This window comes from Lissotriton vulgaris, unplaced genomic scaffold, assembly GCF_964263255.1.
Source record: "Lissotriton vulgaris unplaced genomic scaffold, aLisVul1.2 SCAFFOLD_532, whole genome shotgun sequence".
NCBI classification, from domain to species: Eukaryota; Metazoa; Chordata; class Amphibia; order Caudata; family Salamandridae; genus Lissotriton; species Lissotriton vulgaris.
This window is the reverse complement of record NW_028245496.1, coordinates 294,654-312,883: the sequence shown is the minus strand read 5'-3', so window position 1 is coordinate 312,883 and position 18,230 is coordinate 294,654. Positions and strand designations below refer to the sequence as shown.

The following is an 18,230-nucleotide window of genomic DNA, read 5'->3' as shown; positions in this document are numbered from 1 at the left end:
CATACATGTAGCTTACATGAACATGGATTACAAATTCATATAGCAGTCAATCACTAAATGGAGCTATAACTTAACGCCTTTAAAAACGAAACATAAACCTAAAATCGTGAATAAAAAGATGATATATTTGAAAATTGAAGGTTAATGACGTTTTAAACTATGCAGAATTTAACGTGTTAGTCATGTCTAGAGAGATTAAGCATCCTACATCATCGAGTCATGCATATTTTTATTGTATTTTCCTATAGGTGCCACGTTCTCAGAATGTGCTCATAAATAGATCTTCAAAGGCAGCATTAATTGACTTATACCTGTATGGTAAGGAACTTCCAAAAGAAGTGGAGAAGCAAAGCGGCCCGTCTGGGGTTGAGTCCTTGAAGCAGGGCTATGCAGAGATTCTGCGGATAAGTGAGTATTAACTCTGGCGATAACCGCATATGGTCTAAGAAATGTACATTTAATGAAGTTTTTGAGGAACAATATATGTCTGTTCAAACACTTGCGAGAAACATTTGCTAAACACAGCACACATTTCAATAAAAAGAATCGGATACCAACAAGCAATGGCAAAGCCAATAGGCCAGGCATTGGCAGCCAACATTTGGCTTTGCCAATGTGTGTGAATGGTTTATGCAAAACTGTACAAAGCGGACTACATTTTGCATGTTAAGAGCGGAATGTCATCAGTAACAGAGAGGTGAGCCAGTTCAGTAACAGAGAGGTGAGCCAGTAGCTGAAGTGGGCTCACCCGGGACCCTATCCTGTTGACTGTAGTGGGTGGAAGAAAAATATGAACTAAACCATAACAGACCAGTCGATGAAAAGGGCTGCCTGGGAGCCCCTATAAGCAAGTTTATTATATTTGTAATTTTGGCAAAATGAAAAGACCCAAAAAGGTTAGAATTTTGGTATTACTTAATTGCTTATTTCATCACGAGGGAGTTAAGTGCAGTGATGCTTCATACCTAAAACAGTCTAAAAAGTATGCACTTTTAGTAAAAGGTCTCAGAATATGTGTACCTGCCACTCCAGCTTTTCTGTTCTTACTCTGGAAAGCCTCCACTTGAGTATGGTAACAGTGTAACACACATTGATGAGTAGGTCTGTTGTGATCACTTTGTGATGTGTGCTAGTTTGAGTATTATGATAACAGTGCATTTCAATGCCGTTTGATGTGTTTGATCAAATATATTACATTTACAATATACATATCATCACATATTTAAAGCCATATTAAAATTCCATTTGAAATGTCTGCCATTGAATTAATTCTACTATTCTTAAAAATAGATTCGCTTTCTCAAACCCTCCAAGGTAGCACAATAAAAGCCACATAGATAAAAGTTTCCCTTTCCACAATCACATGCCCTAGAGATTCAACCTCTTGGATAAGCCAGTGAAAGCTCCCATTCTGTTTTAAATTGGCAGTTGACCAGAGGGAAACAGTATTTATCTTCAGCACACTTTTGGAGTCGGGGGCACCCCGTGTACTCTTGCATGAAGCCTTAGTTTCAAGCAACGGGGTACAATTTGGGTAATGCCACTCTTGTACATGGGACCGTAGCAATTTATGCAACATATTTGGATTACAACTGCTCCCCTAGGATAATCACTAAAATATCATCCAGAACTGATTAATTTACCGAGAGATCATTGTCTATTGCAGAGCCAAATACCCATAATAGGCCTTCCTGCTTTCTTCAATGCATGTCAAAGAATCGTAATAGTGTTACCTATCGTACTGGTGCAGAGGCCAAGCACAAGGCAGTTCTAATCTAAATATCCAAAATGGAGTAGACTTGCAGAACTTCAGTGCTTTGCTTCACAGTTTACCTCCACATTATTCCAATCCCTGCAAACAACTAGTCAACAGTTAGATGCTGCAAAGCTAACCAGAGTCAAAGTCTTCCTATATTCTATCACCAGATTGCAAATTTCTTGTTATATGTATCATGGCCAATCAAATGTGCAGTAGCATTCAACTTTCTAGGCTCTACCATGAGTGACCTCTGCAGTTAATTATCAATCCACACCACAAGATAGCAATAACTGACCACTTTTTTCAGTCAACATATATATTTATTGTTTGGTTCAAAAAAATTGTTTTTTAGAGTGGTTTCTGGGTAGTCTGTTGGCTTGATGGCAAGCATGGCGTGCATCTATTGAAAGCTGCAGTCCTATTGGTGTCTGGTAAAGATGTTTGGTGTCCTCTATGTATAAGAGCACAAGGATGTTTTCATAGTCCATCTTAGGTGTTAAGTTATGTGCCTCTGACTATGTCTCTGCAAGACCCCCACAGATAAACATTAACAAGCATTTGCAATGCAATAGGTCTCGCATTTGAAGGAGTTTACACTATTGGCATTGTGAATTACAATACCTTTTATTTATCTGTTTTGATAATTAACATACAAGTAAAAGGCATTGTCATTTACAATTAGCTCAAACTCTTGTAAATGGAAGACCTATTTCACTTCAAAAAAGCGGCTGCAGTTGTCCCGGGCTGCTTGGAAAGTGAAAGCACAAAGTGCCTCACAGAGCAGCGTATGCGCTGCCCAGGCTCAACCTAAAAAGAAACGGAGCCAAGGCCCACCCCTTGACCCCACAGTGACACTTCACCACTCAGGAAGTTAAGCAACTTGCTCATGATCTCACAAGTATCCATATATTAGAGTTGCACCCACTGATGCGAGGTCCTGGGAACTCCCACCCCCCCCCCTAATCTCCTAACTTTGGTCTGTAGCATCCTCTTATCAGTAGGGTGAAATAGGTTTTAAAATATATGTACACTATTAGGAACATTTTAAGCCATTGGGGTCAAGGCAGTTATGCAGAGTGGATGATCAAATATACATACTACGTTGCATAGGAGAAAGAAGGCCCTTGAATACTGCAAAATAGTATGCATGTATCAGGTTTGTAACTTGGCATTAGGCACTTTTATTCATAATTGGCAACGGTCTGTAACTTTGTAACATATTAACTAAAACTACATTTTTGTGTTGCTCATGATTCTTCAAAGGTTTATTCTCTATGGCGATCCATGTTATTAGGATGGTTTTAAATGGGTCACGGCTCCAACTAACGTTGTGATTATAGTCATTTGTTCCTTTTTGTTGTCAAAATAGCTTGCCTAAATCTGTAAAACCGATTTTCATGACTGATTTCGTTTTGCTGTTTTAGCTTGTTGTCCTTATGTATTAATGCAATTTGTGTAATTGCTCACCCATTATGCGCTTTGATCTATAGCTGTTTTAATTGATTATAAACTGTATATGTATCACATTTTATTGTCTGTGTATCTGCAATAAATATGATATTACATTAATTAATCCAACACCTTTTATTGGTAGTTTAGCCAGAAGCCGACAATTTGGCAGGCGTTTTATGACAACTAAAATCTGTGCTGACTATGACAATGTGAGAGCAATCAATTACTTTTAAGTAGGCATTATGGAAACTACATTCTATGCTATGTGGGATACGGGGGAAGCTGGCAATTTGTGACAAGCGGGAAATTGTGGGAGCTACTATGGGCAATTTACTCAACACAGCACATAGTTTAGTTGACATCTGTAATGTAGGAATTGGAATACGTTGGGGAAAAGGAAGGTACTTATTCTTAAAAATCTGAATAATGGTGCTGAATTATTTTAGGTGAGTAACACAAACAGAATAAAAAAAATTCTGGATATTGGGAAATAGCCAAGTGACCCACATACATCTTTATCTTGATGGTGATATCTCAGCTAATGGAGCAAGCCTTACTCCCTAAAATGTAATGCTTGATACATTGGTGTCTATGACTAGTTATATTAATCTCTCAACGCAGTACAGAAAAAAGTTAGTGATCTGTAAGGTACACAACATTTTAATGTGAAAAAAATATATACAATACAAGATTATGTTGATAAAATCAGCAGCTTTTCATAGAAAAGTTTGAAGATTTTAATTAAATTGGGCTCAAATAGTATTAACATTGTATATCTCAACCATTAGACTTCACAACTTTGAAACATTATTTCGTAATGATTTACTAAACACATAATGTTACCTTTGGAATACATTTTTTTATATTTTAAGGCCACCAATCAAGCAGTGCTTCATCAACTCCCAAACAGCGATTGATTGATACCGTATTGGCCAGAAGAAGTATTGAGCGATTTGATAAGAAAGAAATAGATGAAGAAGTCATCAGGTAACCATTTGACAACAATGCCTTTATTAGATGCTAATTAAAAGGGAAATACAGTACTATGTCCTGGAAAATGACAACGCTCGATTTATGTCTCACTATGAAAATGCAATCATTACATTTCACTAAGCTGCTCACCAATGTTCACTTTTTGAAGATAGTATACACGTTTGATACATTAATGTGTTAAAGTAGATGTAGCTCCTACTTAGCCCCTTCTTTATACTAGCTACTTTTTATGTGAAAGTAAACTCATATTTTGTAATTTAAAAGAATTAACATCATGTACCAAATGATAGAATTATGTATTCTGGATAAGTACTCGTGCTTTGGCAAATTAAGCTGTCCAAATTCGTAAAATTCAGAGTATGAGTTAATTTCTACTGGAAAAGTTGTAGAACATTAAGAGTGCATGTTGTTGTAGCAGGACAATGAAGCTCTTATGGCCTTATCTTTTCTCAGCATCTGTTTAGCTGTGAATACATGAAAGAAAAATGTAAAAGCATAACAAGCTTGAGGCTAGATATAGTCTCTAGTGTTTTACCTGGTAGGGGAATATTAGTATGGGTGCCAGACATATAGGTTAATGAGGATGATGTGTAAGAAATATCCTGAAAGGTCCATGCACAGATAATGAAATTCAGAATATAGAGACAGATCAAGGTGCGGTAAAGAAAAGATAGCATGTACTCCTTTGCATAGACCTCATTGGAGATCATGGAGATTGGGCCAGTGGTGGCTGGGTCACAATGGCAGGGAGAGACTAGGCTCATACCGGGGTTAGACTTTGCTTCTGGGTCAATATAGGCAGAGTGAGAAGGAAGTCACCTTGCCCAGCATTGTCGTACTGAAAGATGCCTACTTTTGCTAAGTCTGCATTTGGCCTTTGATATCCTTCACATTTACTTCTTTTTTTCCTTCTCCTATTCCACTTAAGGAGGTGCCATTTAATCCCTATTTTTGTTTGGCTGCTTTTATCTCTGTTTGCTCTTACACGGACATCAATCACTTCAACAACTGGATCAAGAACTCCATTGACTCCCTCATGCTTCAAACCCAACAAGCATAGTAGATCAAACAAGTACACCATCAGGTACACCAAAGACCTTTGAGATACCAAACAACACTGAAAACAGCTAGAAAGGAAATGGAGAGCCAGTCACAACACTTCTCAGAGAACTACCTACAAGATGCTTTCACCAGAAAATAAGAGACACAAAGGAAAAATAACTAGTGGACTGCATCGAGGCAAGCTCCAACAGCTGCCAGGAGATTTTCTTCATCATCAAGGATTTCACCTTGCCCTCAGCCACTGTGAACTTCACTGACTCCCAATAACTCTGTGACAACTGTCCAACTTCTCCCACAGCAAATCACAAACATCTATAGCAACTTCGTACACCAACCCAACCCATTGGTGTAACAAAACTTGAGCCCCCCCCTGCAAGGTTTGTAGAGGGCCCTCTTCCGGGCTAAATCAGGAGTTCTCCTGCCATAGTATTGGGCTGAGGGGGCTCCCTGGAGCTTGGGGCCCCCTGCACCACAAGGGCTTCAGGGCCTGTGTTACACCTCTGACCCAACCCCAGAGAACTCATTGCTAACTTACCCACCATCAACCCAGACAGCCACCTGACCAAATGGAGAACCCGCCCCAGAAACAAGACAGTGGCAGTCATGCGTACTATCCACTCAGGAGTTTTGCCCAAGTACCTGGATATCCTCTTGGGTGATTAGTGTGTTAAACAAATTGACGTAACTTAACAAGGTTGGTGTCACTTCTCCTGAATTCTGGGATATCTCGTGGTTACTCCATTTCTGTCTTTGTTCTGGAGAAGCCAGTAAGTACACAAAGATGTATGTTACTCACCTTGTGTTTTTTGCATATGATTTACCTTAAATGTCTATTTCATTGGCATCTCAGCACCTGCTGTTTTACCAAACTTCGTTGGTCCTAACATAATGTGTGTCATCAATCCTTACTGTGCTCCTCTGCTCGACAAACATTCATGATGTCCCCGATGTTGCCTATTCCACATCAGGCATCTAAATCTTCTTTCTTTTCCCTACCTTGTCTCATCCCAACTAGATATAACCCAAGGAGTGGTTATCACTGTGTTGTTAGGTGATATTTGTGTGGACATTTAGGAGACTGATCTGATTTTACCACTATCTCTTGGATCCTGAGAATTTGATATGCCATGTTTTAGCAGGATGGACCCAGATGTGACTTTCTAACACGTCATGGCAAAAACAATCCCTAAAATACAAGAGGATAAGGATATAGCATGACAGGACTAGACTTAATGAGTTAATAACGTTTCATGTTGCTTTAGGGAATACTTCCACAGATCAGGAGCACCTTCAATCAGCACCTCCTCTAAAGTTCTCTGGGAATCCTACATGCTTTAAGGCATTTGTTTTGTCTTGACCAGCATTTTACCTCACAGTATCATTCCAAGGTGGAGTTTATTATCCCACCTCACTCAAGACGCTTTAACATGTGCTTCACTGCTAATAAACAACCTTGATCCTGAACTTGCTCAATATAATATGTACATGAAGATTGTTTGTAAATTTTGGTCTATGTCATGCTACGCAATGTACACACAAAGGACTACTAGCCATGAGACAAGGAATGTGACATAATATCACATACATAAGTCCTTTCCAGGAATTAAGAAATGAAGCAGCTTGGACAGACCAAGCAGCTGCAGCAAGTTCTTCATAACAATCTTGGACAGGAATTATGACACCATTTAATTGGAAGTTTATCATTCTGCATCTACTGAAGCATTGACATGTCTCACATTTAAAATTGAAACTCAGCAGAGACATTGATAATTGAATAACCATGACATGATGATAATGGAACTCCACAACCTTTGCAAACTCAGTGCAACAATCAGTGTGCCTTGACACAGGCAGAAAAAGAGCAAACACTCAAAAGTGGTCTGTTTATAATGTGGAAGGCGGGATATGTTATCAAACAGTGCCCTTACTTCCAAGAACCACTCAACCCCAAACCACGCACCTGTGTCAAGCACCACTGAAAAACAAGTGTTTGCTAACTATAAGACCCATTTTGAACTTGCTGTCAAAATGACCCCCCTCCGGGGGTCCTTGAATGGTCATGGATGTGCAGGATTGAGGAACAAAGGATTGTTATGGATTGTGATTTTTGTTCTGGAACGATAATTCCCCTACAGAAAAACCAGGAAGAAGAGATCAGGGGAAATTGTGACATCTCTTTGACCTAAAAAAAATACTATTTGTCAAACTTCACCTGTTTGATGGAACAACTGTTGGACTCATTGAATGTGTCTCTTTTGACTTTGTAGGCACTCGTACTGTTGTGATTATCTGGGATATGCCTGGCACGCATGGCGTATTCCATAGATCAACTAGCAGTTGTCCCCAATCCCATTGTCTCATCCTATTGTAAGAAAACTTGTTTTCCCAGAGAAGGCTTGAGGACAACTCACTTCCTTATATGTCTCTCTGCCATATTCATGGATGAAATCTGATTACTGCCTCAATATATGGACTTTTCCGATCTTGTCAGCCCAAGGAGGAAGAAAGAGTATATCCACACAGGAATTATGACTGCAACACAGTTGTACCAGGAGCAAATATTCCACATGGTAACATTTACCAGCTGACTATCAAGGAAGACAAAGTGCTTCAAGTATATATAAAGGAATGTGGATCAATTCAACCTGTCCAGGTGTTTCACCCACTATTCTATATCCAAATTGGGTTGCAGCTTTTGTCCTTGCAAAGACAACAGAGAATTAAATGAAATAACTATTAGAAGCAGATATCCCGGTACACTGGTTTTGGCTCTTAACCAAATTAAAATATTGACTAAGGTATATCTGAGGGTGCGTACAAATGGCTACGCATATTCAAAGGATCTGAATGGAACACTGTTTTTCATACGTGGCACAGCCACTCTGAATACCTCGTGATAACATTAGAACTTTGTAATGCACAAGCAGCCTTTCAACGTTTTATAAATTTCTTCGTAAAGAAAGTCTTGTACACATGTGATCATCTATTTGGATGGTATTTTAGTATTTTCTGAAATGGTACTGGAACGCAGACAACATAAAGAAAGGAGATCTGGCCAAGCGGATAGAGCTGCTGACTTTAGAGCTGTGGAACCAAGTACGAATCCTAGCTTTGGCTCAACATCATGTGATTCCGGGCAAATCACTTAATCTCCCTGTGCCTTTACAGAATGTTTAACGTAATCTAGTTTGTTTGTAAAGCACTCTAATGCCGTCATACACTGTATAAAATTGCAAAACAAAACAATGTTTTATGTAATCTAGTTCTATTGTAAACCACTCTAATGCTGGAGGGCCATGGTCACACTGTATACAATTGCAAAAGAAAAAAATGCAAAATAAGTTCTAATAAGGTTTTGTTTTCACTCTTTAGATGTCAAACTAGGAAAGGGCAATTTTGAAACATACAGCATCATATTGTTGGGATTTCAGTTTCTTCTTCATGAGTGCGGAAGGATTGAGGAAAAATTTCAGTTGGTATCAAATGGCACAATCTTCTTTGATAAAAGAAATCTAGAAGTTCCTAGGCTTTTGCAAACTTTTACTTACATTTAATTGACACTCCTCACCTGTAGCCAGGAAGAATATCTTCTGCCTGGAGACAAAGAAGTGAAAAAACATGGTATGAATCTAGAGCAACGTCTTCAAATCCATCATAACCAACCCAATCCTTCTTATAAAAGAGTTGAATATGTGCCACTGAAAAGAACACTGCATCACAGTGCGGTAAGAGTCCACCAACCAGCTACCTCTCAAATCACCTGTTGACTCTACTTGTTGACCACATACAAACTGTATTCTTGCCTTTGACCCTGTACTGCCTTCAGCTGTCTTTTTGGTTAGAGTCACAATATACATATACCACATGCATGCAAGCACACATAGGCCATGCCCAGCTGTGAAGACCAATATACCTCATTTGAGAAGACTGGCTGGACTTCCCATTTTAGCTTCCCCAAGCGTCACCAAAATGTGACACAGCTGGCAGGCACCCATGATGGGAAGCTGGTTCTTTTCTTTGGTGGAAACCCTGCTGATTAGTGGAGAATTATATGTGTCCAAGGAGAGTGGAGGCCACATTTCCAGTGACACCATGCCCAGAGTGAGACATAAGCTGACACCACAGTTCATTGGATAAATGGGCTGCTTACATACAATCAAAGGTGTTGCCTCGAAAAGCTTTCTTCTTCTGAGTGAGGTACACTTTTTCCACATGCAAAATGTCATCATCTCGATAACCGGATTCAGCCATATCAAGCCAGTACCAGGGATAATCTGGTTATGTGACCCATTGCTTTCATGTTGCCAGAGGTTAGTCACTTCCTGTGCATTTAGGGTGCTTGGGTGCCCCTTCTCTAGTTATACCACATAACTGTTCTTTTTACTTGCCTTGCACCTGCACGGCCGAAGGTAGCTGGCCTGCATGTACACCATGACACATTTTGTGGGACACACTGTATGCCCTGATTTAAATATCGTATGAGCTTTCTGTCACACCAGTACATGGTAGAGCATCATCAAGGTGGAAATTAGAGAGAACCCAGGACGTACAAGTACAAATTATTACTCACCTGTTGTGATTTTGCATAGCTTTATAGCCCGCTGTAACGGGCAATACCGGCCATTAAAGGCCTGCTCCAGCGTTTAAAGGCCTGAGCCTTTGACTCAGGCCTTTAACAATGGAGCGGGACTTTAATGGCCGGTATAGCCCAGCTACGGCAGGCTATAAGGCTATTAAAACATTCTGCCACTAGAGGGCAGAATGTTCTAACAAATAAAACAAAGGTCTCTCAGAGCCTGACTGGGTTTAAATGCCCCCTGGCTCCGAGAGGCCTTTGTAAAAACAACATTGGAATGTTGCTTTTATCGCCCTGTAGAAGCTCAGAGCACTCCATTGTATTCAATGGAGGGCTCCACATTACAATGTTCTAATGTGCTTTTAATCCTGTGCCTCATCCCTTCATAATGAACTTTCATACCCCCCCAATCTCTCCATGTTAACTAAGTGAGACCTGAGATGGAGGGCGGCCAGTGAGTTGGTCAGGCGCGCATGGGAGGACTGCACATGCATACTTGGTCTAAAACAGTTCTGATTCTGATTCAGCAATTATGAATGGAATTAATCCAGATCAGACAGTTATATGTGTTATTACATTGTTGCCTTGCTTATTGTTACTTTGCTAATAAATATATCCCATCATTTCACATACCTTTTTAAATCTCTGGCCGCTTCGTCCACCTTTACATTGGGTCTGGGCAACATTTAAATAGCACCATCGTTGTTTCGTATTCCTGACATTATGTTGCGTCGTTAGTTATACAACTGTTTGCTGCAAAATTATAGTGCCGGAACAATACGAACAATAAGAACCTGTGCAACTGTTCTTTGCTTGAGTTGTGTTTTTTTTTGTGCGTAAAATGTGTTCTTATGTTAAACATTGAAGGGGGCACACATTTCACTCTAAAATATAGCACTAAATGGTGGATTTTCATTTAGCTAAATTTTGTATAATTTTCGTGAAATTTCCCTTAGTTATGGGAGAGCAGATTACGTAGATTTCGCACACCCCCTGCTTTTAAATGACCTCATCCAAGTAGGTTTTTATGCTCTATTATTTCATATGTATTCATCTGGGTATGTACCTTGGTTTGTCAAATTTATTTATGAAAACACATTTAAAATATTAACAATAACAGTTAGTTGAAGCATAATGAAACCTAGAAATACCGTCTTCAGTTGTTTTCTGCTGTTATTTAAATTGTTTTTTTTCTCCAGAAAACTGAATGAGGAAAAAGAGGAGCTGAAGAAAGAGCTAGCCAAACTTCAATTACAGATTAAACACTTTACAAACGGTACATATAACTTGACTTTAAATAAAATCATAAATGTCTGGATCATCCATGTGAATAGCCTGCGTGCAGACATGTAAATGGCATGTAAATGAGGTATTGGCCGTGCTAGTGTCTTATAGCCCAGTACAGCAGAGTGGAGTGACATGGTGTAGAGTGGTGTACAGTGAAGTAGAGTGGTGTCGAGTGGACTGGACTGGCGTGGAGTAGAGTGGCGTTAGGTGCAGTAGCGTAGAGTGGATTGGCACAGACTGCAGTGTGGTAGGCCAGAGTGGAGTGAGTGGCATGGTGTTGAGTGTCATGGAGTGAAGTGGAGTGGAGTAGAGTAGCTTGGGGTAGAGTAAAGTGGCATTGTGTGGGGTGGAGGAGGAAAGAGTGGCGCTGCGATGAGTGGCATACAGTGGTGTGGAGTGGCATAAACTGGAGTGGAGTAGCATAGAGTGGAGTGGCATAGAGTGGCGTGGCTTATAATATAGTGGATTGGCATAGAATGTAGTGGCATAGAGTGCAGTGGCGTAAAGTAGAGTGGTGCAGAGTGCAGGGAGGTAGAGTGGTGAAGTGGGTATAGTGCACAGGGGTAGAGTGCAGTAGAGGGCAGTGACGTAGAGTGGTCTCCAGTGCAGTGGCCTAGAGTAATATGGTGTAGAATATAGGTTTGTAGAATGCAGTGGCATAAAATACAGTACAGAATAGAGTTCAGTGGTGTTGAGTAGAGCGGCGCAGTGGCATACAGTGGTGCAAAGAAGAGTAGAGTGGCGTAGACCACAGTGTCGTAGAGTACTGGGTAGGGGTAGTCAAAGGGAAAAGAATCAACCTGAAGGGGTACAGGTGGGAGAGAATGGAGTATACATGGATGAGAATATGGGAGACAGACTAAAAACACAAGCACTCATAAGGAGTGCTTGAACATGAAGAAAAAAGTAGCCCCAAAAACAGAAGCAGTGGATGGATCAAGTACTTGGTCCATGCTCCTGAGAAGAGCCAAATTCAATAAGAAGATATGATGCCCGCACGTCTTGCACATTTAAAAACGATTTTTAAAAGGTATGTATCATTCACATTCTGAGGTACATGTACATATATTAATGACTCTTTGACTGTTCTTTTCTGCTAGTTCAACAATTTTTTAATATTCGGGATATATTCAAAGAAAATATTTTAAATCTAAGGATTTTAATTAGGAAACAAGATAGTGTTCATTTTACTAACCTCAGAATGTTGAGAGGCGTTGACAAACCCAAGAATATTTGAAGTAAAACCGTACTGGCTGCCCTCATAGGCTATTCTCACAATATGTAAAATCACAAAATATATGTTTTTACTGTGTTTGATCCAACCCTTGGTCGTTTTTCTCCTCTGTAAGAAAGAGCACAATATTCTTGTCATGCCAGGTTAAAAACATCAGACATGTATGTATGTATTTATTGCTTGTTAAGCGCAACTGCCACCCAAAGGGTATCCTGGCGCTGAGACCACATCATTCCTGCAGATAGATCATCTTACATTACTCTGGGAAACAGAAAGGTCTTAAGATCCTTTTTAAAAGAAGTAAGGTCTTGTTTGCTCCTCAGTGTCAGTGGGAGGGTGTTCCAAAGAGTAGCGGCTGTAAAGCTATAAGCACGGCCACCCATCCTCACTCTATTGATGCTAGGGATCGTCACTAAACACGCGGAGGAGGATCTCAGAAGTCTGGCAGCATGATACCAGGAAAAAAGATTTTGGAGCGTATCGGTCCCTGTCCATGCAGAGCCTTAAAAACGAGGCATAAAGCTTTAAAGGCAATCTTCTGTTGGACAGGTAACCAATGAAGATCAGCCAATGCAGCAGAAGAGGAAGCGGAGCGAGGGCGGGATAAAGCCAGTTTGGCCGCCATATTTTGGATCCTCTGCAGCTTTAGGATCAGAGTTTTGGGGGCTCCCAAAAGTAGTGCGTTGCAGTAGTCTATTCGGCTAAGAATAGAACTGCGCACTACCTCTTCCCTACCCTCTATAGGAAGGAGCGGTAAGATCTTACGTAGGGCGCGGAGCAAGCCCATACATGTCGCCGTGGTCCTATTCACAGAGGCATCAAGCTGCAGGTTAGGTTCAAACAGAACTCCTAGATTACGGGCCGATTCGGCAGCCTCTACCGTACCTAAGATGGATGTAGGCCAGAAATCGTCCGGAAGCGGACGAGGGGTGCGATTTAGGGAGCAGTGAAGAATCTCTGTTTTGGATCCATTGAATTGAAGCGAGTTAACTCGCAACCACTCTGCTGTTGCCGACATACAGCAGTGGAAAGTGTCCCTCGATACTGCCTTTGTGCCCTCAAATGAAAAAATCAGTTGAGTGTCATCGGCATAATTGATGACAGATATGCCGAATGACTTTATCAGGTCTATCAGGGGCCGAAGATAAAGATTGAAAAGGATCGGACTGATCGCTGACCCCTGAGGGACACCCTGATTCACTTGTCGTATGGCAGATCGAAAAGGAGGTAACGCCACTGCCTGCTGTCTGTTACTGAGGTATGATGTTAACCATCTCTAGGCCAAACCAGTTACTCCTATGCCCTGGAGACGGCTCAATAGTACTGCATGGTCCACCGTGTCGAACGCGGCCGACATGTCAAGCAGCACTAAAAATGCTGACTTGCCCATGTCGACACGCGCTCGTAGATCGTCCAACACTGTGACCAATGCAGCCTCAGTGCCGTGAGCCGGCCTAAAGCCGAATTGTGATGTATCCAGGCAGGAGTTATTTTCCAGAAAGCTGGATAATGCTCTCGTGATCCATTTCTCTACAATTTATATTGTAAATGGTAAAAGTGAGATGGGCCTATAGTTGGCCGGGCTTGAAGGGTCCAAAGAAACCTTCTTCAGCAATGGTGTAACTATCGCCAACTTCCAGCTATCTGTGACTACTGCTGTGCTCAATGACTGGCAACCAAACTGGCAATGTCCCATTACTGCTTTATGACCAAGATATACATATCTATGGCCACACGCCGAATAACTTGTCAGCTGCCGTAGTTACTTTCCAAGTCATCCTTCTATCTGTGCAAGACATTAAGGAAAAAGGTTCCAAAAATATATCAACTTTTCCTGTATATGTTGACTGGGGCATCAAACACTGGATCACCCCGAACCTATACAAAGTTCTTGTTGCAGTAATAATATAGATAAACAGATTTGTTTAAATGAACAAGACTAGACCTACTTTAGAGATTAGCATAGTGGGAGCTTTATGATAATTTGGCGGAGCTCCCACCCGGCCGAACTCATGCTTTCCCTTCCTCATTTATAGTAGGAGGAACTACTGGGTTTCTGAAGGCAGAGCTTAACTGGCTCCTGTGTTGGAAATCCTTGACCTGGCAGTCGGTCCACCATTGCACCGCCTTGTCACAGTGGCTGTTTTCTCTCGCTATTTAAGTAGGGGGCATCTGTGACTGTCATTTAGAACTTGCTGGTTTTGAGCAGGCAAACCGCTCAGTGGCCCTAACATGCAGGAGAGAAACAGCCTGTGTATCAGGAACACTGCATTTTTCTTTTTTTTAAACAATCTTCCATGATAGCAGGCTATTTCAGAAAAACAACAAGCATTAGCATAGCCAATAGGTTTTACCTTTGGGACCTTTTGTGTTCAGGCAGAACTTTTGGCTATGTTGTAGAGCATTGTGGCTGCTGTGCATCATGTTGAAAAGTTATAATAAAAAGTGTTAAGCATTTTTTTTATCGTTATACAAACCAAGTCGACATTATATACAACTGAACAACCTGCTTAAAAAAAGGATTTAACATAAAAAATGTCTTCTAGTTGTTTTGTACTTGCACTGGTGGCAACTTCTTCTGGCATGTTCTTATGCTGGTTTGTTATAATTATTTTTGTTAAGGGGGAGCTGGACATAAATAACGGGTGAGTGGAGGTTGGAAAACAGTAATTTAATTAGAACATGAGCAGCGGACTGACACTAGGGGAGAATCAACAAATGCCAGATTCCGAGGGCAGACTGACGTGATGTTTAGGTGATGCTTAGGTGGTGCGCTGATGCAAATCGTGGTGGTGAATGATGTTTGGTGCTCAGGTGGTGCCCCTATATGGTGTGGAATGGAGGTACGTTGTGGATTGTGTAGTTGAAATATGTTGTTTGGTGTGTAATTATGTGGTGTGTATTGAAAATGTGTGGAGTTGAATTGTGTGGCCTGGAACTGTGGTGTTGAGTGAAATTATGCTTAGTGAAATTGTTTCATGGTGTGGAGTGCATTTATGTTGATTGGTGGTTTGTGACGTGTATTTATTTTGCATTGAGTACAGTGCAATTATATGGTGTGTTATTATGTGGCACTGAGTGGTATTTGTGGAATGTAAATAATGTGGCGTGCAATTATGTAGTACTGAGTAGTATGTGGAGTGTATTTATATTGCATTGAATACAGTGTAATTATGTGACGTGTAGTTATGTGGCACTGAGTGGTATGATATGGAGTGTCTTTATGTTGCAGTGAGTGGAATGTAATTATGTGGAGTGTAATGATGTGGCACTGAGTGGTATTATGTGGAGTGTATTTATGTTGCATTGAGTAGAGTGTAATCATGTGGCGTGTAATTATGTGGCACTGGGTGGTATTATGTGGAGTGTATTTATGTTACATTGAGTAGAGTGTAATCGTGTGGCATGTAATTATGTGGCACTGAGTTGTATTATGTGGAGTGTATTTATGTTGCCGTGAGTGGAATGTAATTATGTGGTGTGTAATTATGTGGTACTGAGTTCTATGTGGAGTGCATTTATGTTGCATTAGTTATAGTGTAATTATGTGGCATGTAACTATGTTGCACTGAGTGGTATTTTGTGGAGTGTATTTAGGTTGCATTGAGTAGAGCATGGGTACTCACAAACTTTCTGTCGGGGGCCAAAATTACAGTGTGGCTTATGGCCGAGGGCCGCACAAGTAGGGGCGGGGTGAGGGTCAGTGTGGGGCGGAGCTAGAGTAAAATGCTATATTTCAAAAGCAGATGTAACTAAAAAGAGCACATTTTAACAATACATTCTTATTAGCAGACAATAGCAATCTAAAGAGGCATTGCATAGCTTCATACACACTTTGACCCCAATTCCATCAGTCTCTCTCAGTCATTGTCTCTCTCTCTGTCAGTGCCTCTCTCTCTGTCAGTGTCTCTCTCACTCAGCCATCCTCTCTCACTCAGCCAGCCTCTCTCGCTCTCTCTGTCAGTCTCTCTCGCTCTCTGTCAGTTTCTCTCTCTCTCTGTCAGTCAGTCTCTCTCTCTCTCTGTCAGTCAGTCTCTCTCTGTCAGTCAGTCGCTCTGTCAGTCAGTCGCTCTGTCAGTCAGTCGCTCTGTCAGTCAGTCTCTCTGTCTGTCCGTCTCTCTCTCTCTTTCAGTCTCTCTGTCAGTCTCTCTCTCTGTCAGTCAGTCGCTAGTCAGTCAATCGCTCTGTCAGTCAGTCGCTCTGTCAGTCTCTCTCGATCTGTCAGTCTCTCTCTCTGTCAGTCAGTCTTACTCCCTCAGTCAGTCTCTGTCTCAGCCAGTCTCTCCCTCTCAGTCAGACTCTCTCTGTCAGTCTCTCTCATAGTCAGTCAGTCTCTCTCTCTCTTTAAATAGCAGTATTTCTTTACTATTAACAGACACGCAACAGAATCAAAAAATAGATTTTTAGATCGAACTACGGTGATATATACACATAGCTGACATGGATTGCCTGGTTACAGGGCTTTTAGTGGGATGAAAAACCTGGGGGTTCTCTCAAAGGGCCAAGACAGCTAAAATTAAGGGGTTGGCTTAAAAACATGTAAACACAAATCTTTGTTTATCATACTGGTATGTTGCTGTTTGTCATTGGATTCAGATATATGAGATACAACCAGTAACATAATACCTGCAACAATTCAGGACTATTGGCTTTGCCAATAGTTTTAAGTTGCATGAGATAAATAAGCAACAACTATGGCTTTGTTGTACATAAATTATAATATTGAAAATGTGTCAGTTCTGAAAAGATGACTGTGAAAGAAGTAAAACCAGTCTATTTGAAATTACATCGAAATCTTTGAGCAATTATGCTGCTACTGAGATGAGATTTTTTTGTTCACCTGGAGGGCGAAAATGGAGACCCCGGTACTTAGTTGCATAAGCAACAACTATGGCTTTGTTGTATATAATATATAAAATTGAAAATTGCGAAAATGGAGACCCTTATAGTTAGTTGCATAAGATTAATAAGCAACATTGAAAATGCTTCCGTTTTGAAATGATGAAACTGTGAAAGAACTTAAACGAGCCTATTTGAAATTACCTCAAAGGCTTTGAGCTGCTGTTGAGTTGAGATTTATTTAAGGGCGAAAATGGAGACCTAAGAGGGTTTTAGTTGCGTAAGATAAATAATCAAAAACGATGGCTTTGTTGTATATAGTATTGAAAATGCTTCAGGTCTGAAATGATGAGACTGAAAAAAGGAAAGAAAACATGTCGATTTGAACTGGCAAAGACTTTCTGAGCAGTAGTGCTGCTGCCGAGTTATTATATATTTTTTTGCCACCCTGAAGGCAAAAATGGAGCCCCCATAGGCAGCTACCAGCTTTGAAGCACTTGGCCCACTAAAAGCCCTGCCTGTTAACTCCGGGAGAACAAACTTGAATGAAAAATAATTTGAGCTGATGATTAAATCACAATTGCTCACAACAGCTCCATCTATTGTTGCATTCACTTAATATGCAAAATCACTCGCAATAAAAAAGGGCAGATAAAGAAAGGCAGCAACTTGCGTGCCTTCTTCTGGCATCTTCACCTGCCGTGACCCAAGCCTATGACCTCCAGTGGCAGATGAGGCCGGGGGCCGCAGGTGAGCATGCGAGACACTACTTGTCTGCGCATGCCCCTTTGACCCCTTTCTCGGCAAATGCGGCCCCCGAAGAATCACAACAGCAGCAATGGCGCTGGGTTCTGACCCTGACTGCTGTTGTTTTCCATGGGGGCCGCAAGGGAAGGTCTGGTGGGCCGCAATTGGCCCGCGTGCCGTACTATGAGTACCGCCGGAGTAGAGTGTAATGTGGCACAGTGGTATTATGTGGCACAGTGGTATTATGTGGAGTGTATTTATGTTGCATTGACTAGTGTGTG

At 41.0% G+C, this 18,230-nt stretch overlaps 1 protein-coding gene across 2 annotated transcripts in view; it reads left to right on the top strand.

The window, feature by feature from the left end:
• Positions 1 to 18,230, top strand: part of LOC147666399 (uncharacterized) — a 392,367-nt gene that overhangs the window by 107,785 nt on the left and 266,352 nt on the right. For both annotated transcript variants that reach the window (XM_086949092.1, XM_086949091.1), the window contains exons 3-5: positions 249 to 408; positions 4,084 to 4,198; positions 11,042 to 11,118. In XM_086949092.1, coding sequence (XP_086805218.1) covers positions 249 to 408; positions 4,084 to 4,198; positions 11,042 to 11,118 — 352 coding nt within the window. The remainder of the gene's footprint in view (positions 1 to 248; positions 409 to 4,083; positions 4,199 to 11,041; positions 11,119 to 18,230) is intronic.